The sequence below is a fragment of the Ranitomeya variabilis genome, chromosome 5, assembly GCF_051348905.1.
Source record: "Ranitomeya variabilis isolate aRanVar5 chromosome 5, aRanVar5.hap1, whole genome shotgun sequence".
Taxonomy (NCBI): domain Eukaryota; kingdom Metazoa; phylum Chordata; class Amphibia; order Anura; family Dendrobatidae; genus Ranitomeya; species Ranitomeya variabilis.
This window is the reverse complement of record NC_135236.1, coordinates 473,321,931-473,335,979: the sequence shown is the minus strand read 5'-3', so window position 1 is coordinate 473,335,979 and position 14,049 is coordinate 473,321,931. Positions and strand designations below refer to the sequence as shown.

At 41.8% G+C, this 14,049-nt stretch overlaps 1 protein-coding gene across 11 annotated transcripts in view; it reads right to left on the bottom strand.

Moving 5' to 3' along the window:
• The window catches only part of PPFIA2 (PPFI scaffold protein A2), a 580,573-nt gene that overhangs the window by 87,650 nt on the left and 478,874 nt on the right, over positions 1-14,049 (bottom strand). For all 11 annotated transcript variants that reach the window (XM_077265481.1, XM_077265479.1, XM_077265480.1 and 8 more), the window contains one exon: positions 1,828-2,065. In XM_077265481.1, coding sequence (XP_077121596.1) covers positions 1,828-2,065 — 238 coding nt within the window. The remainder of the gene's footprint in view (positions 1-1,827; positions 2,066-14,049) is intronic.

Genomic DNA, 14,049 nt, shown 5'->3' with positions numbered 1-14,049 from the left:
TAAATTTACCGGTCCAAAGTGAATCAGCATCTAACTTTTGGTTTATTTCCAACTATTTTTAAACCCTTGGAGCGCGGTATTTATTAATATTGAGTCCTTTAAATTTGTTTTTGTCTTTTAAGCATTTTTTATAATAGGGTTTTTATTTAAAATTTTATACTGTTTTGTTTTTACTGCCGGTATACATCACTGTACATTGCAGACTGAAGAAAGAGTTAACAGTCAAATCCATCGATTATTTTGTTCTGACCATGTGGTTTGTAACCTCTTATCTCTTAAGGTAAAGTTACTAGAAAAATTGACCTACTATTTAACCCCTTAAGGACCAGAGGTATTTTTGGTTTTGCATTTTCATTTTTGGCTCCAATTCTTCCCAGAGCTATAACTTTTCTATTTTTTGGCAAAATGGCCATGTGAGGGCTTGTTTTTTGCGGTACAAGTTGTACTTTTGAACAACACCATTGGTTTTACCATGTCATGTATTTGAAAGCGGGAAAAAAAATAACAAGTGCTGTAAAATTGAAAAAAAATTAAAATGCAATCCCAGAGTGTTTTTTGGTTTTTCTTTTTACCATGTTCACTAAATGGTAAAATTGACCTGCCATTTTGATTCTCCATGTCCTTACGAGTTCATAGACACCAAACATGTCTAGGTTCTTTTTTATTTAAGTGGTGAAAAAAAATTCCAAATGTTAAAAAAATAAACCATTTTCCGATACCCGTAATGTCTCCATTTTTCGTGATCTCAGGTTGGGTGAGAGCTTATTTTTTGTTTGACGACCTGAAATTTTTAATGATACAATTTTGGTGCAGGTATGATCTTTTGATTGCCTGTTATTGCATTTAAATGCAATGTTGCAGCAACCAAAAAAACATAATTCTGCCATAACCCGATCGGCTCTGCTACATACAGATGATGATCAGATCGCCTGTATGTAGCAGAATTGCTCACTTGCTATGAGAGCTGACCACCAAGCGGCGTTCATAGCACTTCAGCAGTGATAACCATAAAGGTCTGCTGGAGACCTCTGGTTGTCATGCCAACCCATCGGTGACCCGCGATCACGTGACGGGGCCACCGATGGGCGGCATTTTTGGTGCACTTGCAGGAAGAGCACATTAAATGCCGCTGTCAGAGACATGTGCCGGAAAAGATATGGGCTCAGCAGCGGAGCCCACATCAAAGGGAGGGAGTCCTCCCACATCGGAGTACTATTACACCCGATGTCGGAAAGGGGTTAAATAAGTTTTGTGCTACAAGCATTTAAAAAAAATCTTTTTTTTTTTATTTTATTACATACCACAATCTTTATTAATAAAACAAAATTGGTAATATTGAAATTTTCACACTGGCCAATGAGATGAGACCTTTTAATCTCATATTTCCTGTCCTTTTGAGAAGAGTGTTCAGCAAGGCTCCATATTATCTGTGGCAGTATTATTATGGGAGACAACACATATATGCAGCTGATAACACAGGATCCTCTAATTACAATAAGCAATGTCACAGCTGACCCTGTTCCCCTTCCTTTCACAGTGACCTTCGCACACCTTTATTAGACTCTTTACTACTAAAGATTGGGTTAATATCTGACTACTGTGGCTATGTACATATGTTGTTTCCTGAAACAATAGGATTTTGGAGTCTAAAGAAGCCCCAGTGGCCAGTGTGAAAATTACAAGGTTTCTATTTTTTAAATTTAATACAGATTGTTATATGTTAAAAAATAAAATATTGCCAAATTTGCCAATTTATTTAAAAAAAATACAATATGAAACCCCATTCAGCTTTGATATTGCACTTTCATGTTAAAACAAGTAACTTACTAGTGTCATTACTCCCATACGATCCATCTCTCTTGCAGGGCTGCGTGGTGTGAGCTTGGGAGTGGAATGTCCACTTGGAGGTGATGAGCTGGCTAAGGAGGAGGCAGTCACTGAACCAGTAATCGAAGTACCTGGGTGAATTCTTGCCAAGTTAAGACCTTCCAAACTAACGCTGGCTACTCTGTTCTCTATCTCCTCTGCCCTTAGTTCTGTAGATTCCTTTTCTTCCTGAATGAGCCTGGTGGAAATCAGAATAAATCACGATCAAGAAAAGACAAAACCTTGAACTTCACCCCGACATTAACAACAACAGCACAGTCTCATTTCTCTTTCGAGCCGCTTCTTACGAAAGGTTTGTACATAATTCAACATTTTTGTCTGTACATTAATGTCACCAAAGGTCTTTCTACTCCCTGCTCCACTTTCAGTTCAGTATCATAGCATGCCCTGTTCAACTGTGCTAAAGAGATACATGCCAAGATTTCATGCCCACTTATCTCATTATTATCCCTGAGGAGCATGTGTCACTACTGTCTGCTGTCTTCACATTCACTTCACTTACTTTGTACTCAGTGCAACACCTACACTTTATTATCCTAGATCTTCAAATATGATTGGGCAAACTGTTATCTCTGAGGATTTGGAGGGGATATAAACCACACAGATTTTGCTGTCCACTAAAGGTATATTTTATACATATTTTATATATTATATATTTATTATTATTAATCATTTTATATATTATATATTTTACACTTTTTTATTATACAATATGCATATTTTTGCATATGGTACCAAAGCATACCAATTAGAAATATTGGTTGTAACAGATTCCACCCCTTGTTGAGTAGTGTACAATTCAGTTTTGTTCCTGGTCTATCACAATTATATAAAAAGACTTTTTGGCAAGCTCAACTTAGACAGAATGACTCATTTTCCCTGGTTTCAGGATTTCCTAAAACATTACACTTACTGTATGTGAGAACAGCAATTCAGGTTAAAAAGGTCTGAGAACTGTCAGTGCAGCGCCACAATACAGGCGCGAACAACGGCTCTTATGTCACAGACAAAACTGGAACCCAGCAATGAATCCAAACTATAGATTTCTTATTCCAAGTGGTCAATCCACCACTGAATTAGGAGATAATCAATCTACCTCACAAGGTTAGAGCCTAAAAATGTCTAGTTTTAGGTGACCAAAAAAGTAAGACAGATTGGGTCAATAGCTAGAAAAATAAACTACTTTTGTCATATTTCCTGATTACTTTCATACATTCCTCAACAGTGAAATGGCAACAGCATGAAGAAAAAGTCATGAAATTATGGAAAGCACAAGATTGATAGACATGTTTATGATATGTAAGTGATAAATAGATGGAAACAATATTTTTAAAACATCTTCATTATTTAATTTTGAGTATGAGCGCCATTTGCGAAAATACATGCAGTTACACGCCTTGGCATGCTATCATTAAAGTTATTAATGGTTGTCGGAGAAATGTTCTGCCACCCCGAATGCACTTAGGTACAGAAATCATCAAGATCTTATGCTGCCAGCTTCATTTGCAATTGCTGAGCAATGACTTCCCAGATATGCTCCATGAGAAACAAGTCCAGAGACACTGCAGGCCATGGTATAGGCCATACAGGCTCATCATAGTAGCACAAGCAACACGGTTCCTGTGACTCTTTGGCGAAATAGCGATACCACTGGTTCCATGACTAAATCAATGTAATACTAAGCTACTGTACATTATGCGGTCTCACACCACAATCCCAGGAGAAAGACTGGTGTGATGTTCCCTTTTGAAGGCCTCTTCATTGACCTCATATCACTGCCTTCAAGTACTATCATTGTCTACAGCAAGATGGCTCTTATTAATTATTACCTTTATTTATTATGACGGCCGGACCACACATAACAGCACATTCTACCTATTGTGTCCCCCTATTTCCTTATAGACTGTAAGCTTGCAAGCACAATCATCACTCCTGTAAATGTTGATATGTGTTACATTGTATTGTTTTTATTGTCTGTACATGTCCTTGGTTAATTGAAAGCGCTTCGGAACACGTTAGGGCTCTATAAATAAACATTATTATTATTTATTAAGATGGCAGTAAAAGTTGTAATAGAAGTCTGTATTCTTCAATGATTAGTCCCGCTTTTGGCCTAGATGCAGTGACAGATGGAGATTGGTCTGGAGACCATGTAAACAATGCATTGAAAAGTGTATTTCTGAACATGGTACTCATACTCAAAACTGAATAAATTGAGATATTTTAAAAATGTTGTTTCCATTTAGATATCATAAACATGTCTAACGATGCTGTGATTTCCATAACTCCACAACTTTTCGCTCTTGGTGTAGCAATTACAGTGTTGAAGAGTGTAGCTTGCTTTGGACAAGGTATTTAATCAGGTTGCAGAAAACATCCTACTGGCCTTTACATTTTATTGATTGACTAGAGATTTAATAATACATAATAATAAATAAGCATTTGATTTATGGTGCGTTTCACATTTATAATGTCTTCTTATTTGTATTCAGGCATTCTTGCATCTAAAAGTTACTGAAAGGCTACCTAAGCAAACATATCTTCACATAACTTCTTGTGTCATGTGTACCTAACTTCTCTCTGAATAGGACAGAAGCAGGATGTCTTTGCACTGTAGCCACAGGCAAAAGAGCTGAAATGCAATAAATAGAAATGGCTCGGAAACACTGTCACAGTAGTTTAGCTTTCTGCGGCGAAAAAAGTATAATTTCAGATGTCACCAGCTTGTCTTGCTTCCACATTTGTTTCAGGTTATACTGGTGCTAGCAGACATGACATTTCAGTCACAGTAAATGTATTCTGCTAGTCTGCTTCTCATGCCTGCTGAGATCTGGTATAAGTAGTGCTGTACATAGTACTCATGCCCAGAATGTCCTATAGGTTTAGGAGCATTGTTTGAAAAGTACATGAAGAACTACCAAGCCCATGGGGTATAGAGTGATACAAATCCATAACACTGATAGTAGGATATGTAAGCTGATCAGACAGAACAGTGAACCACTGACAGGAAACCTTAATAGCCTTTATTATCTTGATTCAACAGTATGTATTCAGAAATGGGTATACTTATACTATATATCAGGCACCAGGTGAACTGAAACTTTTATAGTTGATGTTTGGGATGCAGGAAAAAATGGCAAGTGTACAGACAAGGCCAAACTGTGATGAGATGGTCAGATCGGGTGTTTCCAGTATTCAGGGATTAAATTCTTCTCATGAAGGACAACTGGTGAACAAGCAACAGAATCATAGAATCAAAGAATGTTTGAGTTGGAAGGGACTGAAAGGGTCATCATGTCCAACCCCCTGCTCAATGCAGTGCAGAATTCACGAAAACATCTCAGACAGATGTCTGTCCAGCCTCTGATTGAACACTTCCATTGAAGGAGAACTCACCAGCTCTCGTGGCAGCCTGTTCCACTCATTGGTTACCCTCACTGTCAAAAAGTTTTTCTAATATCTAATCTGTATCTTCTCCCTTTCAGTTTCACTCCATTGCTTCTTGTGTTTCCATGTGCAAATGAGAATATGGATGATCCATCTACACTGTGACATCCCTTCAGATATTTGTGGACAGCTATTAAATCTCCTCTTATCCTTTTTTTTTGCAAACTAAACATTCTCAGATCCTTTAATTGTTCCTCATAGCACATACCTTGCACTCTGCTTATCATCCTGGTAGCTTTTCTCAGAATTTGCTCCAGTTTTTCAATGTCTTTTTTAAAATGTTGTGCCGAGAACTAGACACAGTATCCCAGATGAGGCCTGATGAAGGAGGAGTAGAGGGGCACTCTGTGCTTCCCTTAATACAGTGTGCCCCAACTCTGGTCCTCAAGAGCCACCAACAGGTCATGTTTTCAGGATTTCCTTAGTATTGCACAGGTCATTGAATGCTTGCCTGTGCAGGTGATGCAATTATCACCTGTGCAATACTAAGGAAATCCTGAAAACAAGACCTGCTGGTGGCGACCGGAGTTGGGGAACACTGTCCTAATACATCCTAGAACTGTTTGCCTTTTTTGCTGCTGCATCACACTGTTAATTCATGTGCAGTCTGTGATTAGTATTAGTTTACCCAAGTGTATTAAATACTATTAGTCGCTGCCCATTGTTCCTTCTGAATTCTTTCCCGGTCTTCTCTAGTATTACATATCCCTTCTAGCTTTGCATCATCTGAAAATTTGATTAGTTTACCTTCAGTTCCCTTATCTAGATCATTTTCTTTCCTAACCTCTTTCTGAGTCCATTAAAATCTGCCTTTCAGAAGTCCAAGTTTAAAGTCTAAAGGTACCTTCACACGAAACGACATCGCTAGCGATCCGTGACGTTGCAGCGTCCTGGCTAGCGATATCGTTTCGTTTGACACGCAGCAGCGATCAGGATCCTGCTGTGATGTCGCTGGTCGCTGAATAAAGTCCAGAACTTTATTTGGTCGTCCGATCGCTGTGTATCGTTGTGTTTGAAAGCAAAAGCAACGATACCAGCGATGTTTTACACTGGTAACCAGGGTAAACATCGGGTTACCAAGCGCAGGGCCGCGCTTAGTAACCCGATGTTTACCCTGGTTACCAGCGTAAAAGTAAAAAAAACAAACAGTACATGCTCACCTGCGCGTCCCCCAGCGTCTGCCTCCTGACACTGACTGAGCGCCGGCCCTAAAGTGAAAGTGAAAGCACAGCGGTGACGTCACCGCTGTGCTGTTAGGGCCGGAGCTCAGTCAGTGTCAGGAAGCAGACGCTGGGGGACGAGCAGGTGAGCATGTACTGTTTGTTTTTTTTACTTTTACGCTGGTAACCAGGGTAAACATCGGGTTACTAAGCGCGGCCCTGCGCTTAGCAACCCGATGTTTACCCTGGTTACCCAGGGACCTCGGCATCGTTGGTCGCTGGAGAGCTGTCTGTGTGACAGCTCTCCAGCGATCAAACAGCGACGCTGCAGCGATCGGCATCGTTGTCGCTATCGCTGCAGCGTCGCTTCGTGTGAAGGTACCTTAAGTCCTCACTGGTCTTCCTCCTCTTGTAATCCAAAATTTGAGGATAGCATAATTGTTGCCTCCTAAATTCTTAGCCACCTTTACTTCCTCAATTCCTCAACCATTTCCTCTCTGCTGGTAAGAATTAGGTCAAGATTACAGATCCTTTTGTTCTCTTTTCTACCTTCTGAAAGATAAAGTTGTCAGCAAGAGAAGAATTTTCTGGACCCATTACTTTTGCCTGAGATTCCCAACAAATATCTGTATAGTTAAAATCTGAGACATCTGATGTAAAAAGAGTTCATCCATAACTTCAGTTTGTCCAGGTGGCCAATAGTAAACTCCTACAATACTATTCTTTCTGTTCTTCTCTCCTTGTATTCTTACCCAAACAGTTTATACAGAGTTACCAGTGTCTGAAGCTTGAATCTCTATGGAGATATACGTTTTCCTAACACAATGAAACACCTCCTCCCTTCTTGATAATTCTGTTTCTAATAAAAAAAAGTTGTAGCCTTCAAGGTTTGTATTTCCATGCTCTGTGCATTTGTATAAACACATTTTAGTTTGGAGTCGGTTTCTCTTGCTATTCTATTTTAATTCAGAGTTTGTTGTTTTTGTTCTTTATTTCCACCTCTAATAGCAGGGTTCTCAAAACAATTCATTAGCTGCATACTTTTCCCTGGCCGTACATTTCCCATTTCATATTGTTCAAGTTTAAAGCGCTCTTGATGAATGTAGCAAGGCGTCTACCAAATACCGTATATACTCGAGTATAAGCCGAGATTTTCAGCCCAAATTTTTGGGCTGAAAGTGCCCCCTCGGCTTATACTCGAGTCACGGTCTGTGGCAGGGTCGGCGGGTGAGGGGGAGAGGACGCTGAGGCATACTTACCTAGTCCCGGCGATCCTGTCGCTCCCCCTGCCCGTCCCACGGTCTCCGGGTGCCGCAGCTCTTCCCCTGAGCGGTCACGTGGGACCGCTCATTAGAGAAATGAATAGGCTGCTCCACCCCCCATAGGGGCGGAGCCGCCTATTCATTTCTCTAATGAAGCGGTGCCGGTGACCGCTGATAGAGAAAGAGGCTGCGGCACCGAAGACAGGCAGGGGAAGGAGCGGGACGCCGGGAGCAGGTAAGTATGACATATTCTCCATCTTCCCGGCGTCTCTCTGCACTGACTGTGCAGGCAGAGGGCGCGATGACGCATATAATGTGCGCGCCGCCCTCTGCCTGATCAGTCAGTGCGGAGAGACGCCGGGAAGATGGCGCCGAGGAGCTGCAGGCAAGACAGGTGAGTATGTGTTTTATTATTTTTATTGCAGCAGCAGCAACAGCTATGGGGCAATAATGTACGGTGCAGAGCACTATATGGCACAGCTATGGGGCAACGGTGCAGAGCACTATATGGCACAGCTATGGGGCAATAATGGTGCAAAGCACTATATGGCACAGCTATGGGGCAATAATGGACGGTGCAGAGCACTATATGGCACAGCTATGGGGCAATAATGGTGCAATAATGGTGCAGAGCACTATATGGCACAGCTATGGGACAATAATGGTGCAGAGCACTATATGGCACAGCTATGGGGCCATAATGGACGGTGCAGAGCACTATATGGCACAGCTATGGGGCAATAATGGTGCAGAGCACTATATGGCACAGCTATGGGGCAATAATGGTGCAGAGCACTATATGGCACAGCTATGGGACAATAATGGTGCAGAGCACTATATGGCACAGCTATGGGGCAATAATGGACGGTGCAGAGCACTATATGGCACAGCTATGGGGCAATAATGGTGCAGAGCACTATATGGCACAGCTATTGGGCAATAATGGACGGTGCAGAGCACTATATGGCACAGCTATGGGGCAATAATGGTGCAGAGCACTATATGGCACAGCTATGGGGCAATAATGGTGCAGAGCACTATATGGCACAGCTATGGGACAATAATGGTGCAGAGCACTATATGGCACAGCTATGGGGCAATAATGGACGGTGCAGAAGACTATATGGCACAGCTATGGGGCAATAATGGTGCAGAGCACTATATGGCACAGCTATGGGACAATAATGGTGCAGAGCACTATATGGCACAGCTATGGGGCAATAATGGACGGTGCAGAGCACTATATGGCACAGCTATGGGGCAATAATGGTGCAGAGCACTATATGGCACAGCTATGGGGCAATAATGGTGCAGAGCACTATATGGCACAGCTATGGGACAATAATGGTGCAGAGCACTATATGGCACAGCTATGGGGCAATTATGAACGGTGCAGAGCACTATATGGCACAGCTATGGGGCAATAATGGTGCAGAGCACTATATGGCACAGCTATGGGGCAATAATCAACGGTATGGAGCATCTATTTTTATTTTTGAAATTCACCGGTAGCTGCTGCATTTTCCACCCTAGGCTTATACTCGAGCCAATAAGTTTTCCCAGTTTTTTGTGGCAAAATTAGGGGGGTCGGCTTATACTCGGGTCGGCTTATACTCGAGTATATACGGTATGTGCTTTCCTGTTTTCATAATATGCAACCCATCTCTAGCAAGTAGTCCATCAAACAGGTAATTCACTTCATGGTTAAGAAACCCAAAATGTTGCTCATGGCACCATCGACATAGCCAATTGTTCATCTGTAGAATCCTGTTCCATCTCCTTGGTCTATGTTCATCCACTGGGAGCACGGATGAGAAGACGACCTGCACTCCCAGTTCCTTCACTTTCCGGCCTATGTCTTCAAAGTCTCTGCATTTAGTTTCCAGGTCCTTTTTTGCTGTATCATGTGTTCCTGCGTGTAATAGTACACGTGGATAGTCCTCTGTAGCACTGAAAAGTCTTGATATACTATCAGACACATCTTTGATTTGGGCACCTGGATGACAGCACATCAGACTTCTCGTGAGCTAATGTGCGGTTGGCAGATCTTGGCTTCTGTTCCTCTCAGTAGGGAATCCCCCACGACCAACATTTTCCTTTTCTTCTTCACCACAGTGCTTCTTTTTCTCCCTTCAAGAGGCTTATTTCTTACTGGAATATTCTTTGTGGGCAAAGCACTTTTTTGATGTACATCTTCATACTTGTCCTGCGTGAGAGCCTGGTAGTGGTTCTCCAGCAGTATGGGTAATGACTGCCTAATTATCCTCCTGCTATTTTGGGTCACATGCTTCCATTTTCCTTCTTCTGCAGGTACTTTGAAAGGTGATTCTCTTCGAACATGCTTATTTTTAATCTGTCATTAGCTTCTGTAGGAACACTGAAAAGTTTTTCTCTTGCAACATTCTGAAGAGATTCTTCTGCTCCGTTGATGAGCTTTAGAGTAGCTATTCTCTCCTGAAAACTTTGCACCTTTTCCTCTAACAGGGTCACAAGCTTGCATTTCTGGCACGTAAAGTTTATCCTTTCCTCTGGTAAGTCTGTAAATATATAGCGCACATTGCAGCACACCATATGGGTAATCTCCTTCTCCATATTGAACAAAATACATTTCTGTGGAATCGCTGAAAAGATTCACTCTTCCCAGAATGCACCAGGAATATGCAAATTATCTCCCTTGAGCTTCAATTCCTGGTCTGACGATTTCCTCCAAGCAGCTCGATCCAGCTACACCAAAAGATCCTCAGACTCATGGCGACTTTTCACTCTTCATGTGGGGAGCAAAGGCTAACAAGTCTGCTCTGACTGTACAAAAAACTACTGTAGTACAAACGGGTACAGAAATATTTTGTGCAAGGTGTCTGAATAAGAAGTATATTGTAGTTTTGTAGGGTTGTGTAGTCACAGACTACTCAGAGTGCACATGTTGACCATTATTTACTGCCAAAAGCCAATACAACAGGCATGTGATCATGAAAGACAGATCATGGAGCAATGGAAGGTGTTGGTTTGGTCTCATTAATCATTTTATGCTATGTGTATGGCCAGGTGAAAAGATAATACCTTTAATCCTGGCATTCATGTGGATTTTGTTTTGAAATGTACCACCTAACTACGGTAGTTATTACTGCACATATTTTCATGGTAAAGATATTTTCTAGTGACCTCTTACAGCAGAATAATGCACTCTGTTCAGAAATGGGTTGAGGAACCTGGCAAAAAAAATTTGGAGGAAAATGGGGGATCCGTCTTATAGTCCAGATGTACCTGCTGTGGGTAGGGAGGTGGAGGAGCAGCAGCGGCGAATCAGCGGGTCATAGTAGGCAGGAGCCTGCTGCTGCGGCTAACACCTGTGCGTGTTAGGCTGTCACTGCCTCCTTACTAAGGCATGACTAGCATATGTACCCTTGGTGGTTTTTAAATGTTTTTAACACTGTGGATGCTGTGTCCAGTTTAAATTGTTCATTTTTTTATAGTAAAGTTTATTTTCTTTACTTGATGTAGGTGTTCCCATTCTGTGGGCATGTTCTTTTTCTATCTATTTTTCTCATAACACCTGTGCGTCCTGCAAAAGAGAAATGAGTTTTCACTGCTCTCTATGCCCCTGGGAGTAGCGGGAACATTTGATCGCCCTGCCACTGCAGGAAGCCAGTGGCTGAGGTTACTGTGACCGCTATTAAAGATCAATGAGTATTCACTACTCCACATGCCCATAGTCCCGGTGTGGAGAGCAGTGAGTATTCTGGCAGCTGTCCTCTGCTTGTAAGCAGCGTATGACGTCACTGCTATGCACCGTTTACAAGCATAAATCAGCTACTGGCATCAGAACAGGACACTGCGCGGGAGCACAGGGAAGGTAAGTACAATGATTTATTTTTTTAAATGTTTTTATGATGTGAGGTGTGGAGACACAGCATTGTATCTTAATTAACCAGAAGACTATTTTTAGCAAGCCAGAAAGAATAGACTTATCTATATGTTGAGTTTTCAATTCATGTGTTTTTTTTCTGGTTGGTCAAAAAAACAGACTTTTGCTTGTGTAAGCCTGTAATATTGACTTGTAAGTTGGCATTTTATGTAACATATTGGGCTCTTATCCTAGATGACTAGTGATGTTTACTGATATGCTAACTATGCATTGTGTAGGCCAGATAGTTTGGTGACTTAAAAAACAGGAGGAACACCTATGTAAATAGATAAAATCAAGTAATGCTACTTGATCTCATCTCTATTCTTACCCTTTATGTCAATACTGAATAAAGGACACTTGTTAAGTATAAAAATGTTACATCCCTCTACAGAGAGAGACAGAGAGACTGAGGGTCAGCCAGAGATTCAGCCAAGACCAGAGACAGGACAGCAGCCAATATATCATTGCTCTATCATAAGAGTCACAGATTAATTATTCTACACGATGACAACTTAGGGGACCTTGGACCTGGTTGGAAGAATACAGATCTGCTCCATGGGGCATCGCTGAACCATGAATACATTTGGAGAAAGCCAAGGTTGGGATCTGCTGGTCATCTGGCTCCATGGAGATATTCGGAGAAGCCAGGTTGGGACCCTCCGGTCAACTGGCCTTGTACCTCAATGGACTGCCATCTTCCTATGCTTGATGTTACCTTCTCTCTGTGTGCATGCCACAGGTGGGGTAATCAACCCTGGAAGATGAAGCCAGGTTGTGACCCTCCAGTCAACTGGCCTTGTATCTGAATGGACTGTCATCTTCCTACGCTTGTCGTTACCTCCTCTCTGGGTGTGCACCACAGGTGGGGTAGTCGACCCTGGAAGATCTGAAGTAACAGCTGCTATTATCCCTGCGAGCCAGCGGAAGGGTGAGACTCTGAAATGTGCACCATTTTGGGGTATTTTGCTGGGACTGTTCTACGTGTTATCTGTCTGTTTTGTAGTTCAATAAAGCATTGCCACACTGTTTTACCCTCACTCTTTGTTGTCTTAGTAGCGTTATGCCCACATTAAAGGGAGAGCGGGCATTTGGTGGGACAATTCCTGGTCCATGCAGTTCCAGCTAGCAGACCTGGGCGCCGCCGACCCACCCCTCATGTCTCCACAGGGGACCAAGCATACCAGGATAAGGATGAGGGGGCCATTCATACCAGTATGGGGATGAGAAAACCATGCATACCAGTATAGGTATGAGGGGGCCATACATACCAGGGTAGGGATGAGGAGGCCATGCATACCAGTATAGTGATGAGGGGGTCATGCATATCACGATAGGGATGAATAGGCCATGCATACCAGGATAGCGATGAGGAGGACATGCATACCAGTATAGTGATGAGAGGGCCATGTATACCAGGATGGGGATGAGAAGGCCATGCATACCAGGAAAGGAATCAGGGGGCCATGCAGGCGTATACTCGGGTCAATAAGTTTTCCCAGTTTTTTGTAGTAAAATTAGGTAAGTCTGATTAATATACGGTATATTTTCACAACTTTAAGGATCTTCTGCTGATATCTTGATGCAAAGTACTACAATATACCGTAAAAAAACCCGTGAGCTGCATACTTTGGGGACTTACACAATGTTAGATAAGCTTTTTAATGTTATAGCTCATTGGTGCATATAATATACAGAGTTATAGTCATAGACTTTAATAATAGTACATGTAATGTCAGTAAACAGCTTGTCTCACTTACCCACTCAAATACATTCCTTACCAATGCAGAATTGAGCACTGCAACAAATTTAAGTGACTGACAAGAATAGATTTTGAAACCTGATTTGTAAATTTAATGTGTGGAAACCCAAAACAATAACCCACCATAACTCTCTTTAAAGGGAATCTGTCAGCTGCCAAAACCAACTCTAAACCAGAACTTGATATTATTTTTGCATTCTGGTAACCTCATCTTGTAGTTTTACAATCCCTGTGAACTTTCAAAATCAAGTTTTATTCTGCATCTGCATTATGCAAATGGCTCAGGACTAGTCTGGTCGGGTCTTGATTTTTCTGGACTAATCCTGCCTCCAATCTTGTAAGCATGCTTCTCTCTGAACAATCAACATTTAAGGGAGTAACATCGGAGACAGGACTAGTTCTGGGGAATCAACGCCCTACCATAGTAGTCCAGAGACACTTGCATAGCGAACACAGAATAAAACTTGACTTTGAAAATGTATAGAGATAGCTATGACACAAGAAGAGGGTTGTTGGAATGCAGAAATAGCATGAAGTAGAGACATGGTAGCCGTTTAAGGACATTTTGGCAGTTGCCAGGTTCCCTTTAAATAATGCTCCAGCATAAAATATATAATACAATAAATT